Genomic DNA, 18,102 nt, shown 5'->3' on the forward strand with positions numbered 1-18,102 from the left:
TTCACCTTACTTTTTGCCCACAGGTAAGTTGTCACTCAAATGAAAATATAAACTAATCAGTACACAACAAATAACAAGCAAATTACAAAACTTTATTAAGTATAAACTTCCTGTTTTTAGGTAGCTACACAAAAATTCATACAGAGCTTTATAATCACTACCGTTCAAAATCATATTTATATTTAAAGGATTCAATGTCTTTTCACCAAAATATGCAGAACGAAAGTGTATATAGGTAGAACAGGTACCAATGGCATGCTGAATATTTTCTGCACATCCAAGTTACAAATTGGATAAGGGGTAGAAATGAGTTAAGTTAGAATAAAAAGCTCAAAAGATCAAACTTATTACATAACCAAACAAGTCACCACTGAAAGAGTTGATGTTTATAAGTCATAGAACAGGATACAAATCCTGAGATGTAGATTTTTTTGGCTTAGTTTAAAAATACTGAGAATTCTTTGGCATTTAGTTTTTTTAAAAACTATGGATTATATGCTCTCAAGGAAGCTGAATAAAAGACATTTAGAGGCTTCATATTCAAAGCTTGTGAGAAATCTTTCCATTTTTTAACGCAGTGTACACCATCGCGGAAGTCTGTCATTTGGTAGAGAAAAAAACAGTGCAAAACATAATACATATGAGCTCTGAGAGTATACATTAGATGCTTTGGTTAATCTATCACCACTTGATGCTTTCATCCAAGGAGAGGCCTTGAAGGCCATCTGCAGGCTGAAACACAATGGGAATCGGTACGGCCCCTGTCCGGCATTGGACAACAGAGTAGGCATGGACTTTGATCCAACAATTCTCGCCATGCCACATGACTCCATGCCCTCCAGAGTCGTGCTTGACATGAGATACAGTGTGGTGCTGGCAGAGGCGCAACTCGGATTTTCACGAATGGCTCCAGGACCGAGCACGGTTTCGGCTATGGTGTCTACGTGGAATCACTGCACTTCGTTCTTGGAATGCATGCATCTGTGTTTCAGGCAGACGTGTATGCGGTTCAAGAAGCGATGAACTTTGTTGTGGAACCACTTAAATGGTAGTCGAGTACTGTAAATCGAGGTTAAACTATGTCGGCATACATATAGGCGGGGTAACGAGATCTCTGACTCTTTAGGCAGAATGGACTCTGAGGCCAACTTCTTTGTCCCGGGGCCCGTTCTGCCACTCCCTTCTGCAGCCATCAAAGCTACGGTTAACAAACGGGCTACCACAACACACAAGCAAGCTTGGCAGGCTGAGAGAGGCTGCGGATGGACAAAACTGATGTTACCAATCATGTCCGACCGATTGTCGCAGTTTCTCCCCTCAGAGAGGACAGTAGGAGACTAGTTCGACTAATGACACTTTTTATGGGCAAAGCACATGGAAAAGGCGGATATCTCAGACACTGCACTCTGCCCAGTATGTAGAGAGGAGGATGAGAAGGCGGACCACTTTCTGTGCGTCTGCCCGCCTTCGCTCGAATCAGGCTTGAGATTTTTGGCACTTATGTGTTAAAAAGCTACCTCCTGGGCTTCTTGGCACCACAAGACCTACTCAGATTTCTTCGAAGGTCGAGCAGATTTAAAGAAAATTAAAAAGGGAACCCGAGTGGAGGACTTAATTCTGTCTGAGTGCTGTTTTGGCTAGTCTACCCTACAAAAAAAAAAGGATTTGTTTCAATATGGATCATATACATAATTCTGCGTATTTGGAGGCATAAAGATCAATAAAAAAAAAGCAAACGTCTCTCTATTGGCTCATAATTTTCTACACTTGAGCACGCATCAACGATTTTTAGTTTTTTAGAAATGGAATTCTGAGGGTTATTTATATATTTTAGCCATGTAGCATTTATTGCTGTTTTGGAGCCGGCAAGCTTTAATTAAATTCTAATGCTCGCTGTAAAACAGTTTGAAGTACGCCAAGATATTTATATTATATATTCATTGGCAGTCTCTATATTTTCATCGCAACTTCCAACTGCGTGAAGCAGGAATTCTGCTGCACACCCTAAACACCATACATTTAGATCTTGACAAATTAAATTTAAGGCGCCATTGAAAGCTATAATCTCATATTGGATCGACCATATCCTGTAGGTTGGTCGGCGACTCTTCAAGAAGTACTAAGTCATTAGCGTACATCAGCTACATTTATTCGACCTGATAGAAATTCGAAGGAAAATAAGATCGAATTTAACAGACAACCTTGTCTAACTCCTAGCAGTCAGACTATGCAAGTTTCCTTTACGATTTTTGAATTTGACTACTTTCTCAATTTGAGAACATTCCTTAACTGTTTTTCCGCTATTCTGCATTCCCATAATTGCAATCAGACTTTTTTAGTCTCCTCTACAACTTTCGTATTTGCCTGCTTTGCTGCTTTCGGATATTCACACAGAAAAATGAAATTATTTTGCCTGCAATGTCTGTCCGCACCTTTAAACATTACTTTACTTCTTTCTGAAGCGACTTTTTAAATATATTTTTATTTTTTTACAGCCGTGGTTACCTTTTGGGGCACAATATACCATATATTTTTAATATTTTCAAAACTCTGTCGTTTTATTTCACTTACTCTTTCTGGCACTACTTTCAATCTAAAAGGTAACTGCCTGCCTGCATTTAAACGTATTTTTACCTTAATATTTTAAATAAAGTTCGAAACTGATTTTCCAGCGTTGTCACTCAGCGAATCACCCTAGTACGATTGCATGTAGATACATACATTTCCATGTGCATACATGCATATCGGCTAAATATGCAAAGCCTAGGACTCGCCACTTGGCACATGCTACATGCCACATGCCGCATGCTTTTATACAATATGTAATAAACCCGTAGAGCGGAAATACCCGCAGAAAGAGAATTTCATTCGCAACGTCCCCTATTGCTGATGACTGGCAACAGTGCAGCTGCTGTGACCTGTCAGTAAAGGACACACAAAACTACTTTCGTATTTACATCAGAATAAATGTACGTTCCTACCAATATGTGTATGTGTGGCAGTGTATGTGTGTGTATGAATGTTGGCAAATTAATAAATTTGAACGTGTATGCTTTACCTTTCTCTATGATGATGCTGTCAATGGGATATCCTGCCACGGGACATTTTAGAAAAAATGTCTTTCCCGCCACTGCAGATAATTTCGGCATCAAGCGCACGTATGGCATACCTGTGTGGGGAATAGAGCGTAGAAGAGTGATGAAGAATTTTCGGTTGAGTAAATGTCAGCTAAACAAACAAATAAAAATACAAATTCAAATTTCAGCGTAAAAGCCAGACATTCATTTCAGGCAAATGCTCCAAGTATTTCAGCATCCTGTCTATAAAGCTAAACAAAATTGCTTGACTTTGCACATTTAGAAGTTATTGCATTTATTTTGTTATTGCTTTTAATATGACTTTGCTGTTGTATGTAGCTGTTCTTACGTACACCCGCTCGCATTCTTGCATGTATTTGTATGTCTGTTCTATGTATTGTTGTGTGTGTAACTCGACTCACCGTATATGTTTAAACGCGCCGAATGCGATGCTTCACCTGCGCGCGAAATTGCCTTGCACTCATATTCGCCGCCATCCTCCGACTTCACCGCACTAATGTTGACATGGCTTATAACATCGCCGAACATTGTGACATATTGGCCAATCATGAGTCGATCGTTCTGTGGGGAAATTGAAAATAAAAAGTTCTGTATTATTGAAGGATTTTATTTGAGATGATGTATCAGAATAAATATGGAATAAAGGATGTTTTGAATGCTTTCAATTCAACTAAACAAAAAAGCTTTCAATAATAAAAGAACTTCATAATTTTTATTCTAAAATAGCTGCAGGATATTTTCTCAAGCTGCCTTATAATGTATTAAATGATTTTATATTTTGCTTCTAGGGCGCTTTTGTTTGTGCGTTGCTTGAAAATTGAGTTTCTTGAAGGAAATAGTAAGAAGGGACAGTGCTTTTATTTTTTCACTTCACAAGAGATTCCTTAAGCTAAGTTGAGGAGTTTCCATTAGCACATTAATAATTTTCATGCAGGTATAGTAACTTTTTAGGATACTACAGGGTCCGGCAGGGCATCAGCTGTCCGTTAGTTGGCTAAATGATAGTCCAGAGTATTGTTTACAAGCGCGCGGAAGCATTTTGACGAAAAAAGAATATCAATAATGGATTTCAAGCGTAATAGTGAGATTGAATTATATTTGGCTAGAAAATCACAAGCAGCGATTGTTCGTGAACTCGAACCCTTTATAGTAAATAAAAATTTCGTTTATCGCACCATTACTCGTTACAATAATACTGGTAGCATCACGAAACGTCATGGAGGTGGTCTTCAAAAGACAGCAACGTGAAATAGTTCAAAAAGTGAAGAAGCGACTTGAGCGAAATCGACGGCGAAGTGCCAACCAAATGGCGAAAGAACTAAAAAATATCTGACCGCAGCATGCGCCGCACACTGAAAAACGATCTCAAAGTCGAGCCTTACAAGATCCAAGAAGCGCATGATCTCACAACAAGGCAGCAACAAGTCAGACTTGAGAGAGCGAAGAAGCTACGAAAAGCGGTCAATTTCCGAGCATTGTGTTTTCTGACGAGAAAATTTTTCAAATTGAGCAATTCGTAAGCTCCTGAAACGATAGAGTTTATTTGACCGACCGTTCATACGACACTTTGAGTCATCGATTGGACACCAGGAGGTAGCACCAGCCATGGGTAAAGGTTTGGGCCCATCTGGCTCTTCAATCATTTTCATCGAGCCTGGCGTCAAGGTAAAATTATCGGGAAAGTATTCTGGAGGTTGCTTCGAAGCCGTGAGCAGACAAACATTTCGGTGGCAGACCACGGACGTTTCAACAGGACTCTGCACCGTCTAACAAAGCTCGAGTGAACCAAGAATGGCTAAAACACAACATTCCGAACTTCATAACGTCCACACAAAAGCTTTCAAATTCACCAGATGCGAATCTGATGGATTATTCTCTTTGAGTCGTTTTGGAGAGCAAGGCCCGAACTAAAAGATTCTCCAATCTCGACGCGCTGAAAAGCCATTGTCAGCGATTGGGCTAAAACACCTGCAAGTCACATTCGTGCAGCTTACAATTCGTTTCTGGAGCATCTCAAGGCCATAGTCAAGGCAAAAGGTGGTCATATCGAGCAAAAATGAATTGATTCTTAATTTTGTATTATTTTCACACATTTTTTACTCTGAATTGAATAAAAGTAATTTTCCAAACTAAATTTGTGGCGTTTTTAATTGATTACACTTCGAGAGCCGGACCTTGTATGCCAAGAGGAAGAGAGCTATCTGCCGAGGAGCGCGCCAGTTTTCTAGGCCCTAGTGAAGCGGCAGTTTCAGCTCGCAAAACAGCGCTAAAAGTAAATCGAAGTAAAAATGCCATACACAAATTTTTGAAAAATAAAAACCTAACGGAGATAGAAAAATTAAACGACTGATCCATAGTCTAAGATTAACGACAGGTGTGCGAGAAAGATAAGACAGTTGCCTGTGAATAATACCATCAAATCTGAACTTTCTCGCAATTTTACGGATAGAGTAATCCAGTGAGTTTGAGTGAAGATTCGAGTTTAAAATATGAAAATGGACTGGCTAAGCCGAATAGACTGGCTATAAGTTCGGAGAAAATGAATGGCGATCCATAATTTTTAACGATGAAAAAAAATTTAATCTCGATGGGCCTGATGGTTATCAAAAGTATTGGTGAGATATTCGAGAGGCACTCCCGAAACATCTACGGTGGCTCTCTTATGAACTGGAGTAGCTTTTAGCTACCGTAGAAAGTCCCTAACTTGATTTATTTCTCATAAGATGAACGCAGAATGCATAATGTGGATAATGTTTTATTGAATTTTGTCGAAGACGTCCACGCTGAATCGTGGATGTACCAACAGAAAAATGCTCCAATCGACAACGCTAAGCGTACAAACAAGTTTTTCGTGTCCTGAAGTGGTCCGCAGTTGGTACATCTCGTAAATTCCATGCCACGATGACTAGTATCAGTTACAATAAATAACAGAGAAGCTATTAAATATTAAATTGAAAACTTTTCTTCACTTCAGGTTTACACAGAAGGAGAATTGACCCCTAGGTCGTTATATCGACTCAGTGCTTTTGAAGTATGCGGCGCGTGCCGAATTACATCCGCAGGGGCGGGACTTGTAATTGGGGGACTGTTAGTGGCGAAGCGTGAAGCGAGAAAGCAGAGGTATACGGTAATGGCAAGAAATATGGGATCGCGCAGGCAACGGACGTGCTGCCTTATGCTGCCACTATACCTTCGATTCCAAGGGGGTAGGCGACATAGGGAAGAGGATTTCCACTTGACTCAAATACTGACGGGAAATTGTTGCTTCAAATCATTCCTTTATAGACTTAAACAAGAGGATTATGCGCTCTGCACTTTATGTGCAAAAGAAGTAATTGAAGAGACTGAACCCTGTTTTTTTTTCAGTTTCAGTTTGCAAACAAAAGAAAACCTCGAGCATGCGGGTAGGGCAGACCACTTTATGTTGAAAACCAGGTTGATACTATATTTGAGTCAGCGGAAAGCTATTCCGTTATGAGCAACATGGCAACCAGTATGTAAGTAGTAACAAAATTGCATCGCGCAGAACAGATCTGAAGAACTTCATAGAAAGGTAATAAAAAGGTAGGTTAATGTGGTTAGCCGAAAGGCAAGTACCACACTTTCCGGTTTGTAATGCTTTGTGCCACTTCTATGACACAAAAGATGAAAAAATATATAGAACTTAGAGCGCTTGCACTATTAGCCTATGCTTTGCCTGCCAAGTGGAGTTTGGCACACAACTTTTTTTGTTTAAAAAGATGTTCCTTTTTTAATTTTAATAATAATTGGAACTAATTGATAAATGTAAATAATGTAAGAGTAGTGTAAGTCTGGTTCGAAGCCGAAGAAAACGAGAAAAAAAATTCTTTCAAAAAATTCATCAGGGCAATGCGTTGTGTCACAATAGCATTTTGACAATGGCTAAAATCTATAAGCTAAAGCTCGCATTGTTGGCACATCCATCGTATTCACCAGATTTGGCCCCTAGCGGCTTCCATCTGTTTCCAGATCTAAAAACATCCATGCATGGAAAGCGGTTTTCATCAAATGATGAGGTCATAACAGTTGTGGAAGCGTATTTTGTAGCCCTTCCAGATTCTCACCTTAGGTGGATGGAATTCATAAATTGGAATCTTCTTGGAACAATTGTATTGATGTTCAGGGAGCCTATTGTAACCGCTTTTGATTCATCAATTCTCTGCTCGCTTAAAACTCCAATGCTCAAAAATTGTGGTACATCAATTGATCAAATGGCATGCTTAGGCCAGTGCTTCCAAATACAAGTTAACACATATTTGTGTTATATTTTTGCTTACTTTTAGGCCGCCATAGCCAAATGCCTTCGCTAATGCACTGGTTTGAAACTACGGGTAGGAAAAAAAAATTGTTTCCAATAGCGGTCGCTTCTCGGAAGAAAATGTCAAGCCTCCGTGTGTATTTCTTTCGTTTGGAAGCGGCGTGAAACTGTAGGTAATCCTGTATGTGAAAAACATCAGGATGCACAGCACAAACTGTCATACACAACCTGTGTCACCAAACAAAAAGCAGTCCAAGAAGTTTTTTTGAAGAGCAATATGCGCCTTACATCGCTATAACATTCAGACCTTTTTACTCTACCTACTAAATATTTCTATACTTGGCTTTTTGTTAGGTACGAGTATTTGGTCCCGTTTCACCTCTAATTTATGGTCTGTTCTTGATGATATTCCACTAACATCCACTGTAAAAATGCTCTCAGCTGTTTGCATTGTCTGTCGGGAGGTAACCACTATTAAAAATAATATATAGTTCTGTCATTTAATAAATCATGACCACACTAACGGTGACTTAGAACCTGATAAAGGCGTATGACAGTCACGCACAAGCCCGCAACTGGTTCTTCACATTTTTGAAAAAGCCATTACATTTCGCTAACAACGGCATACTCTCGAATAATTTCTGCCCATAAAAAACTTATTTCAATACCGCGATTTGAACAAAATATTGAAGAGATTTATTGTTTAAATTTCTTCGTGAAAAACAAATACGTACCACAACACAAAATGTTAACAGAAAACTTTGTAATGCTTTTATTTGCATAAGAATTTTATTTTTATTTGCCTATTTGAATTTTAACATAAATATCAAGTCCAGAGTATTCAAAATTTCTCAAAGCTAAAGTTTGTTCTTATATTTGCCCTTTGTTTTGCCTTTTCGATGCTTTTACGCATATGTGGAGAATAGTAAGGTTGAGCTGCGATAGTAGTAGTTTTTATAGTTTACAGGCTCTGCTCCCACCACTGCTGCTGCGTGGCTGCTATCAAAGAACACGGACGCAAAGCGCCAAAGCACCACAACAGCAGTGCATCCAGCACCACAGCCACATTCTCCGTATTCTTTACAACTCCAAAGTAGAAAGGGCTATGAAATGGCTCGCATCCTTGCAACGGCATTGGTGTGCCAATCCAAACGCTAGACGGTGATGATGGCATTGCTAAAGTTGTGGCGTAGAGAAATATGCATGTAACGGGTGTATTTCTAGATGTAGATGGTATCTGTCTAAATAGTTATTCAAGGAAATTTATGTTTGGAACACTTATGTCCGAAAAACTAGAAGAACTGGAGCACGTTGATGACGTCACCCTCCTTGCTATGCAAAGGTTGAGTGGATAGCATTGGCGAAAAACAGTATTCGCTCGAGATATAGTAGGTAATTTCTTATAGATAGTTAAGACGCCTAACGCTAAGTTGGTAACGCCAAGTTCAAGTCCAAGCAGATTGAAAATACATTCGACTGTAGATAAGTTCGAGATAGCGAATTATTGGAAATACGAGTATAAGTTGTGTGGCAAGTGTTCGTCTGATATCAATTGGTATTGCAATTTTTTTTAAATATTACTCATCTTGGATATGACACCTTGGATGGTCAACACAAGTATGACTGGAGTTAATAAAAAAAACCAAGACGTGATTTCTGGAATCAGAGTGCAATTCAAAATTTTTCCAGCTTAAGCTCGGTGGGTATAATTGAACACCTAAGGAGCTCATACGCAATATGACGAATTAATTTAAGCCTACGATTACTTTCATGGGTTGCATTTATTCAATACGAGTTCATAGTGTGCGTGCCACTGTGGAAGTGAATGTGTTCAAGGTTCCAAATTTGTTTATTTGATAGCGACTAAGTCTCTTCCCGAGCGCTTCGTGGAATATGTTCTACGAGATCCAGAATGTACTGTAATTTTAGTCTCACCGAATGGACAGAAAATTCACTTTTTACAATGAAATCATGTTTAACGGAGAGTTATTTTTAGGCTTAATTAGTATTTGAAATTATTAAATTGTCATATTTTGAGTAACGAGAGTCTTACAAGAATCAATTACATTTTGAAAACGTGGAGGTATTAGTGGTTCAAACATTTTTAGTACTGAGAATGGAACTTCATAATATGATTAGAGACTTTCTGTTTCATCAGTCAGCAGGACGTTGATATGTATATAGTTTCGGAAAGTATACTCCGTTAGAGTGAATTCTAGAAGACAGAATGATTTGAAGAAATGGGCACATCACTTGACTGGCTACATAACGTAATGTCAATGATTAAGGTTACTTTGATATGTCAAACCATTGATCTATGCAAATAAAACATTAAAAATTCGGGGCATTATTGAAGATATAAGATGTTATAGATGATTACATTGGTTGTGTTTTCTTCTTCTATCACAGCTGATACCGCATCGAATACTTTCAAAGCCAGACCGCTTGTAGCCTTTCGGATTACTTGACCGAGCCAACGGAGCCGCTAGATCTTTACTCGGTACACTATGTCTATGTCCTCGTGCAGCTCATTGTTCCATCGCCTACAATACTCGAAGTCACCAATGTGCAAAGGTTCAAAAATCGTCCGCAGAATCTTTCTCTCAAACACTCCAAAGAATCCAGGATATTGTGATCGTCTAAGCTTCTGTAACACATGTTAGATACGACAGGACGGGCATGATGGGACCTTACACAGTGTTAGTTTTGTTCGTCAAGAGAGGACCTTACAGCTCAATTGTCTACTTAGTCCAAAGCAGCACTTGTTGGCAAGAAAGATTTTCCATTGAATTTCAAGGCTGACATGGCTATCGGTGCTTATGCTGGTTCCTAGACAAACGGATAGTGACATAGGTGGCAATTCGCGAGTACGCCGATCGTTTGTTTGAGATTTACTTCTTTATCCAGTTAAGGTGAGGTAGAACTAACAGCGCAGTTGTTACGGCTGATGATGTGAATATAATCGGCATATGGCAGTAATCGTAAGCTCTTTTAATAAATAGTGCCTGAGCGAGTAAGTTCTGCGGCGCGTACAATATTTCAAAAATCAGATTAAAGAAGTCGCATAAGAGCGAGTCCCTCTATCTGAAATCTCGTTTGGTATCAAATGGTATGGCTTGGAAAACTTTTCCCAATGACCCAATGTCCTCTGATGGCTGGTATTGAACAACGTCATCTGGTGAAGTCATGCTAGGCTAAGTGGTAGTCCGTGACAGGGCCCACTTAGACGCGAAATGCAATACCTCATTTGAGATGATTATACCGAAAAGCATGGTAAATATGTAAATTGGAGTTTCCGTTTGATTTCAGTTTTTTGTCGTCAGGTATACAAGAAGTAATACTAAATGCCCTAATACGATAGTCTGAGCCCAATGTATTTGTGCATGACCACAACTGCAGGACTGCGATTCAAAGCCCACTGCGAACATGAAAAATCAAATGCGAGAAATAGTGTTTTCTAATACTGGTCGCCGTAGCCGAATGAGATGATGCTAGTCTACCATTGGGAGTTCAAATCTCCGTGCATGAAATACCAAAATGAAGAAGATTTTTTGTAGTATCGGTCGTTCCTCGACAGGCAGTGTCAAACCTCCGAGTGTATTTCTGCCATTAGAAAAGCTCCTCATAAAAAATATGTGCCATTTGGAGTCCGCTTGAAACTGTAGGTCCCTCTATTTGTGTAATAACATCAAGACGCGCACCACAAATGGGAGGAGGAACTCGGCCAAACAGCCAGAAAGGGAGTAAGTGCCAATTACACTGTATATAAGTATTTATAGAATACTGATTTGCTCTTCGACAGGCAATGACATACCACCGAGTGTATGATTGGCATGAAAAAGCTTCCGTAAGTACCATACAGCGTTCGAAGGAGGACTAAAACTGCTAGCTTCTTCATTTCTCAAATATCATCATGTCCCCTATCATGAACTTGAGAAGAAGCTAGGCAAAATACAATATTGGCAATTTAGTTGATCGTTTAGCTACTTTCAAAATAAATAAAAACACCCTTTGCATATATATGTAAAGTATATAGAAAGTTGTAGTGATGACGGTTGAAGACGAAGGCGTTGGAGAATTGGAAAGCGTACAACTCTGACGATGACTTTAATTTGCGTATCCTCTCGTGCATAACATCAAAATGCGAGTTATGCAAAATATTCGCCACGTCGCTTGTTCCAGCAGCCATCAGTAACAACTACAACAACAGAAATAATCATCTGCAACATTAAAAGAAAGCGTATATGCAAAGCAATAACGCTTAAGTGAAGCATGGAGAGGAATAGCAACAGCAGCTCAGGCAACTAACTGGTAGAGCACCGGAGCCACAGGATAGCCAACGTTGAAGATGTGATGTGTGTGTCTTCTACTACTATGTAGTTTATTTCTGTGGGCATGTGTGCATGTTCCGCGTTTGAGTATGTGTTGAAGTTGGTAATGAAATTCGAAAATATTCCAAGCATTGCTATGTTCAAGCACACGCCACAAGTATGTGGCAACTCCTCCAGTGGTTTCTAATACTTTTAGCATTGCTCTACTCTCATCTCCGCACTGTAGAATATAAAATTGACTTCACTATGCATCTTCCTGTGTGTGTGCCTGTTTTCTACAATATGTCATATTCAAACTTCTTGTTGACAGCACTGGCGCGTAGATGCCCCACTGAATTCTATATGTGTATGTATATATGTATGTATGGAGGTGTATGTGCATACAATATCCGCAAATGAAAAAATTGAATTTGAAATATGAAGACGTTTCTAGCAGCAACAGCAAATGATACAGACAACCTGTCTTCTATGAACGTGCACGCACTTGACTGACAGCTAAGTAATCGAGTTAATGTTTTTAATCCTTCGCTAATAAACAGTTATAACGTAATTCTATTGAGGCCAGAGTATATTTAGCACACTTGTTTTTTGTTTTTATTTTGTTTCGAAGGAGAACCGCATTCTGGTTAATTGTGGTATAAATAAATTCAACTTGCATAAGAAATAGTTATATGTGTGCGTATGTGTGCGTGTAAAGATGTCTTCTAAGTTAATTTGGATGAGAACGACTGTTTTGCACTTCAGCGCTATGGAGATGAAATTTTGCCCAACTTAAGTTATCATTAGTCGGTTCAGTGAATGTGAAAGTATTCCTATATTCCTCTAAGTATACAGTTATTTACATTTCTGAAACACTAACACACTTACATTTGGTAGTGGAAAACCATCTAAGTGCCAAACGATTTTTGGTGTTGGATTTCCGCTAGCACTGCACTTTAACGAGACTGACGGGCCAGGCTGTATGGTTTGTTCGATGAATTTATAAATTAGTTGCGGTGCCACTTCTGCAAGAAAATATAGAAAAAAAAGTTTACTTATTTATTTTGTTTAATATATGGAAAATAACACTAAATCAATATTTCACAATACATTATTTTATTATATTATTATTGTTATATATCTTGAAAGGACAGATGCATGTAAAATTTCGAAAAAACAATTTTTTTTTTCATAAAATGTTAATATAATTCAAATGTTCTATAATAATTCAAAATGTTAATATAATTCAAAAAAATTTTAGAACGTTAATTTAAGTATTTCTTATATTATAGATCGTCAACCGTGAGGCTTCTATTCTTTGCGTTCGACCGCTGGGAGAGGTATAGTTACGTTGAATTTTCATGTATTCAAACTTTAGACGCGTTTTTCTCAAAACTATATTTTACGAATCGGCGTACACGATAACTCGAAAAATTATTTACCGATCTCCCTGATATTTTGCACACATCTTTTTTATGATATTACTTTCTATGTGAAATTACTTTCTACTAGAAATTATGACATTAATAAACAAATAAAATTTTGGGTTTTTATATTCAGGTCACTGACGCCGATGCTACAATGCCCTCCGATTGAGAAGCCCCTCTGCGACCTTCTTGAGTTTTTAATAAAAATCAGGAAAAATATGGCCTTTTACAGGTATCTGTCCCCTTAAGGAAAATAATTACATTTCTGAAAAATAGTGGCTTGAGACGTGTAAATTGCAAAAATTCACACAAGGCCGTGTCAGGAGAATACGGAACTTGTAGAATAGTATCAAATTTGGTGCTAGACAAATACGAGTGGTAACATTATTTCGTAAAAGGAGATCAACTTGGAGGTATCGAAAGTGAAATAAACCAACGAAAATTCAAATTTTTATTATTTTTTTCTAGAATCATTCATGACATTTAGTTTTAAAGATCATCCCTTTCAAATGTTGTCCGCAACTGCACCGTAATCCGGCCATCCGCAAACACCAGGACTTCGATCGGTATCTCGCGAATAACTTTAGTAATGTTGGCTTCCAATACCTGAATTGGCATTTAGATTTTACATACTCCCACAAATTAAAATCAAAAGGTCATGACCAATCCACTATTCTGAGATGAGAGATAAATTGCTTTCCGAAACAAAGACGCAGTAAGTCCATTGTTTCACGCGCTGTATGGGATGCATGGCAAGTAAAAAAATAAATAATTGGCGCTTACACTTCTGTTAGGTGTTTGGTCGAGCTCCTCCTCCTATTTGTGGTGTGCGTCTTTGGTGTTGTTCCACAAATGGAGGGACCTACAGTTTCAAGCCGACTCCGAACGGCAGATATTTTTATGAGGAGCTTTTTTATGGCAGAAATACACTCGGAGGTTTGCCATTGCCTGCCGAGAGGCGACCGCTAGCGCCGTTTTATTGGAACCAAATATTGTGGAAATCACAGGCTTCAATTTCTGGCATCAAAAAGTCGTTCTTCAATGGCGGAGTAGCGTTCGCCATTCACTGTTACATTTGCTGCAGCCTTGTCTTAGAAGAAATATGGGTCGAGTATTCCTCCAGCCCATAAACTACACCAAACGGTTATTTTCAATTAATGTAATGGCAGTTATTAAATGACTTCGAGTTGCTCTTCAGCCCAAATATGGCAATTTTGCTTATTGACGTAGCCATTATGTCAAAGATGGGCCTACTCGCTGTACACCATAAAGCCTGAGCGCGCAGTGACCACTTTTAATAGAGCATCGCTTTTCGCAGTACAAATGTACGGTTAGTAAATGTTGTTAAGGCGTAAGTCTCTCCATGGTGGAATGTCAATGAATGTTGTTTGACAGTAGTCACACGAGATCTGCCAAAAAAGTGTACCTCCAATCGGATCATCCTTTATGTATGAGCAGATGAATTACCACCTTGATCAAACGGCCCCCGAGACACTCTAAGTCTACTGATATCAGTTGGATTTTTTTTGTTTTTTTGTTGGGTTGCCATATCTGTGATTACCATATAGCGAATTACAGACCAATTTTTCAGTTATCTGCTGTCTCTAAAGTCTTTAGATATACTCTTTAGATATTATAAGCCTACTCTACGATTGTTCGGTCCAAATCAGAATAAGCTGCTTTTATTTGGAGACCTTATCATGCAGTCCATATAAATCGAGTGGTAGTGCGTTATTGGGGTGAAGCAGCACCTTCTTGTGCGCCAAATGCGGCCGGGGCTCCTTCAATTTTTTGTGAAAGCGGTTCAATAACTTACTGTAGTATTGTCCAGTGATCGTCCTTTCTTTTCCTAAAAAATCCATGAGAATGACGCCGTTCGCATCTCAAAAAAAAAAAACTCGCTATAACCTTTCCGGTCGGTGTGACTGTCTTCGTCTTCTATGGAGCAGATTCACCGGGAGAAATCCATTGTTTTGATTGTTTCTTAGTTTCTTGTGTTTAATGAGGAATGTAGGGTTCGTCAGCGGTGACAACTCGTTGCAAAAATTTTTTCAGATCTGGTTTAAATTGCACCAAACACGTCTTTGAAGTTAACAGCCGCATCCACTTGTTGTCGCTTGTGAGCACTCTCAGCACCCATTAGGCCGACAATTTTTCCATCGCCAACTTATCATGTAAAATATCAAATGGCTTTCCGGTCGACACACCTATAGCTTCTGTTACTTCCTGCACTTTCGTTCGTCGATCAGCGAGAATCATGTCGTGGACTTTTTGAATGATTGCCTCGGTTACCACGTCTACCGGGCGAATGTTCACCCACGTTTAAGTTCGTTGAGCCAATATCTAAATGTGGTCATAGATGGCGAAGTGTCCCCATAGAAAGCATCCAACTTTGCTTTTATCTCCTCGCATTTTGTTCCATCCAAAAACAAAAAACGAATTACCGAATTGCTTTTTTCCATCTTAGCGAAAATCACTAAACACGTCTTACTCGAATATCTGCCAATCCAAACTAACCTATCAATCAGTCTGAAATTTGTTTTGCCGTCGTTTGATAGATGGCAGCATACAATGCTTATTTCCCTCAGGACCGCCCCTGTCAACAAACACGGGTACTTACTGAACCACCCTCGCATAAGAATTGTGGTTCATTTCGATTTAATAGTCACCGACTCGTATTTTGTCACCAGAAATAATGAATTTATTTAGCGACTGCAGATCATGCAGATCTTGGAATTTATTTATATGATCTGTTGCCAGTACGCCGTACTCAGCATAACTACATTGATGGCCTGATCAAATTGGCATCTCCTAGTTGTGGAAAGCATAACCAACTTTCGCGGTTCATTAAACTAGTCCCAAATCGCTTTGTGGCAAATTCGTTCAATCAGGAGGGATGTTTAATTCTGATGTTAATACTAAGTTGTGTTGCGTAAAGAGTAAAAGAAACACTACTTTCAAATTCATACCCACCTCCAAGTCGTAGTTCGGCAGTACCCTGAGCAGATTCCAGATCATTTTTCACGATGCACTGGTACATGCCCTTGTCCTCCTTGGTGATAGAGGTAATGCGTATATTTTCCGTAGACAGCAGACGCACACGCGCACCTGAACGCAGTGGTTGACCATCTTTCAGCCAGATAATGCTTTGCTTTGGAAAGCCCGAAATACTGCAAATCTAAAAGAAAAACATGAGTGCCACCGTAAATGACCAGTAATTAAGAAAAATGCAAGCAACATGAAAAAGGCTTTACTTTTCGATGGTATTTTAATGGATTTCGCATTTGTAGATATTCAATTAAATAGCCTCACCCTCGTTAACGAACTTACCAAGTTTGCCGTTTTGCCCAGATTCACCGTCTGTATGGTTGGTTGTATGCTGGCAGTAAGGGGTGATGTAACAGCAATTTGTACTTCCAAAGTTTCGCTACCCTCCGAATTGGTAGCAGTGCAGAAGAACGCCCCACTATCGGCGCGATCGACCGCGGTAATAATTAAAGTGCCTTCCTTAATTTTGGCGCGTCCTGTCGCCAACAAATGTTGTATGGATTCCTCATTGTTTGGGCGTTTCGTGTGCCAGCTGGAAGCAATTTGTAGTGAATTAAATAATATGCGGCATAAGTTTTTATTTATGTACTCGAAAATAAACAGCCAAAAGAACTGCTAGATATTACTTCCGTGGCTCGAAGTTTTATTTCTTGCAAAACAAATTTGGCACTAAAATGGTTTAAGCGTATCCCTCAGGCTAATGCGTAATTGAATGCCCCTACTTTACTTCTTCCAAAATCATACACATTACTTCGCAAGCAAATATTTATAGTGCGCAAAACCGTATATACCTAAGTACACAGTAGTAAATGTTGGGACAGACTCACAGAAAAGTGGTATCATATAACTTACTTTGAGGGTACCTGTGGGCGTTGGAAGATACTGAGAACGATGAGACACGTTTAAAAATTTTATTTTAATTGCAACTTTTATATATATTTTAAAAAGCTGGATTTGTATCGTTACTTGTATTTGGTTTCGTATTTTTTCCCCCCCTTTTGAATGCAAGCAATCTTCTGATCGATAGCAGGTAGTGCTCCCTCGATATGAGCAGACCAAAAAAAGTAATCAGCGGTAATTGACCGCAATGTACAGTTCGTGAATAGTTTTTGATTCAAGTTTTGTTTGGTTAAAGGTAAGTTCTTATCTCTTTTGAAGGGTCATATTTTTTCAAATATCGGCTTTATTTCAGAAGAGTAATTTGTTTCTTTTTTATAAAATTTTAGGCAAGCTAGATTTCTTCAATAAAATCGAGTTTTCAAAACTATTTTTGACAATTTTCATACCACTATTTATCATCTATAAGCTGGACACTCCATTCATCCGCACGATCTCAGTATTCTGGCTGTCTGGATAACTCTGTAGCACAGTATTCATGTGCCCCACTCAAACTTGTTCGAATCAACATTGTAAAGTATCGACAACTTGGCCCCATTGCCTTTTGATTTTGTTTGCTTTCATAATTCAAAATCGAAGTTTCGACGGATGGAGAATATGACAATCCTTATTTATAGTTAATTTCATCATCGTGGGCTAGTTATAATTTCTTTCATGTGCAGACATTAGTGTGACCAGAAATGTCTGCCTAGGACTTAATAAATACTCAGAGCTCAAGAAGGACGAAGAGAGGAATACATGTCACACAACTATAAGCTACGGGGCATTGAGCATGAATTCTGCTTCAAAAGGTGATACACATTTTCCATGCGTAAGGCTCACCCTACAGCTAACGAGAGTTAGAGACGTATTAGGTGATGGTGGTAGTCGGTCTATACGACCAACTCACTTACACCTTGAAGGTCCGTTGTGATACCACTGTGCTAACCGGGAACATCATTTAGTATATTTTTCTTCATGGAACCATTTTGTTGATTTACTTCTCACGCCATACGCTTCCGTAACAGAAATGAAAAAATATTTATCTCTATCTTATCTTATCT

The 18,102-nt window shown here is 38.9% G+C and overlaps 1 protein-coding gene across 1 annotated transcript in view; it reads right to left on the bottom strand.

The window, feature by feature from the left end:
• The window catches only part of LOC129248733 (cell adhesion molecule Dscam2-like), a 177,557-nt gene that overhangs the window by 76,455 nt on the left and 83,000 nt on the right, over positions 1-18,102 (bottom strand). The window contains 5 exon segments of the mRNA XM_054888350.1: positions 3,059-3,169; positions 3,500-3,659; positions 12,576-12,712; positions 16,088-16,292; positions 16,445-16,694. Coding sequence (XP_054744325.1) covers positions 3,059-3,169; positions 3,500-3,659; positions 12,576-12,712; positions 16,088-16,292; positions 16,445-16,694 — 863 coding nt within the window.

The sequence above is a fragment of the Anastrepha obliqua genome, chromosome 5, assembly GCF_027943255.1.
Source record: "Anastrepha obliqua isolate idAnaObli1 chromosome 5, idAnaObli1_1.0, whole genome shotgun sequence".
In the NCBI taxonomy this organism is placed as follows: domain Eukaryota; kingdom Metazoa; phylum Arthropoda; class Insecta; order Diptera; family Tephritidae; genus Anastrepha; species Anastrepha obliqua.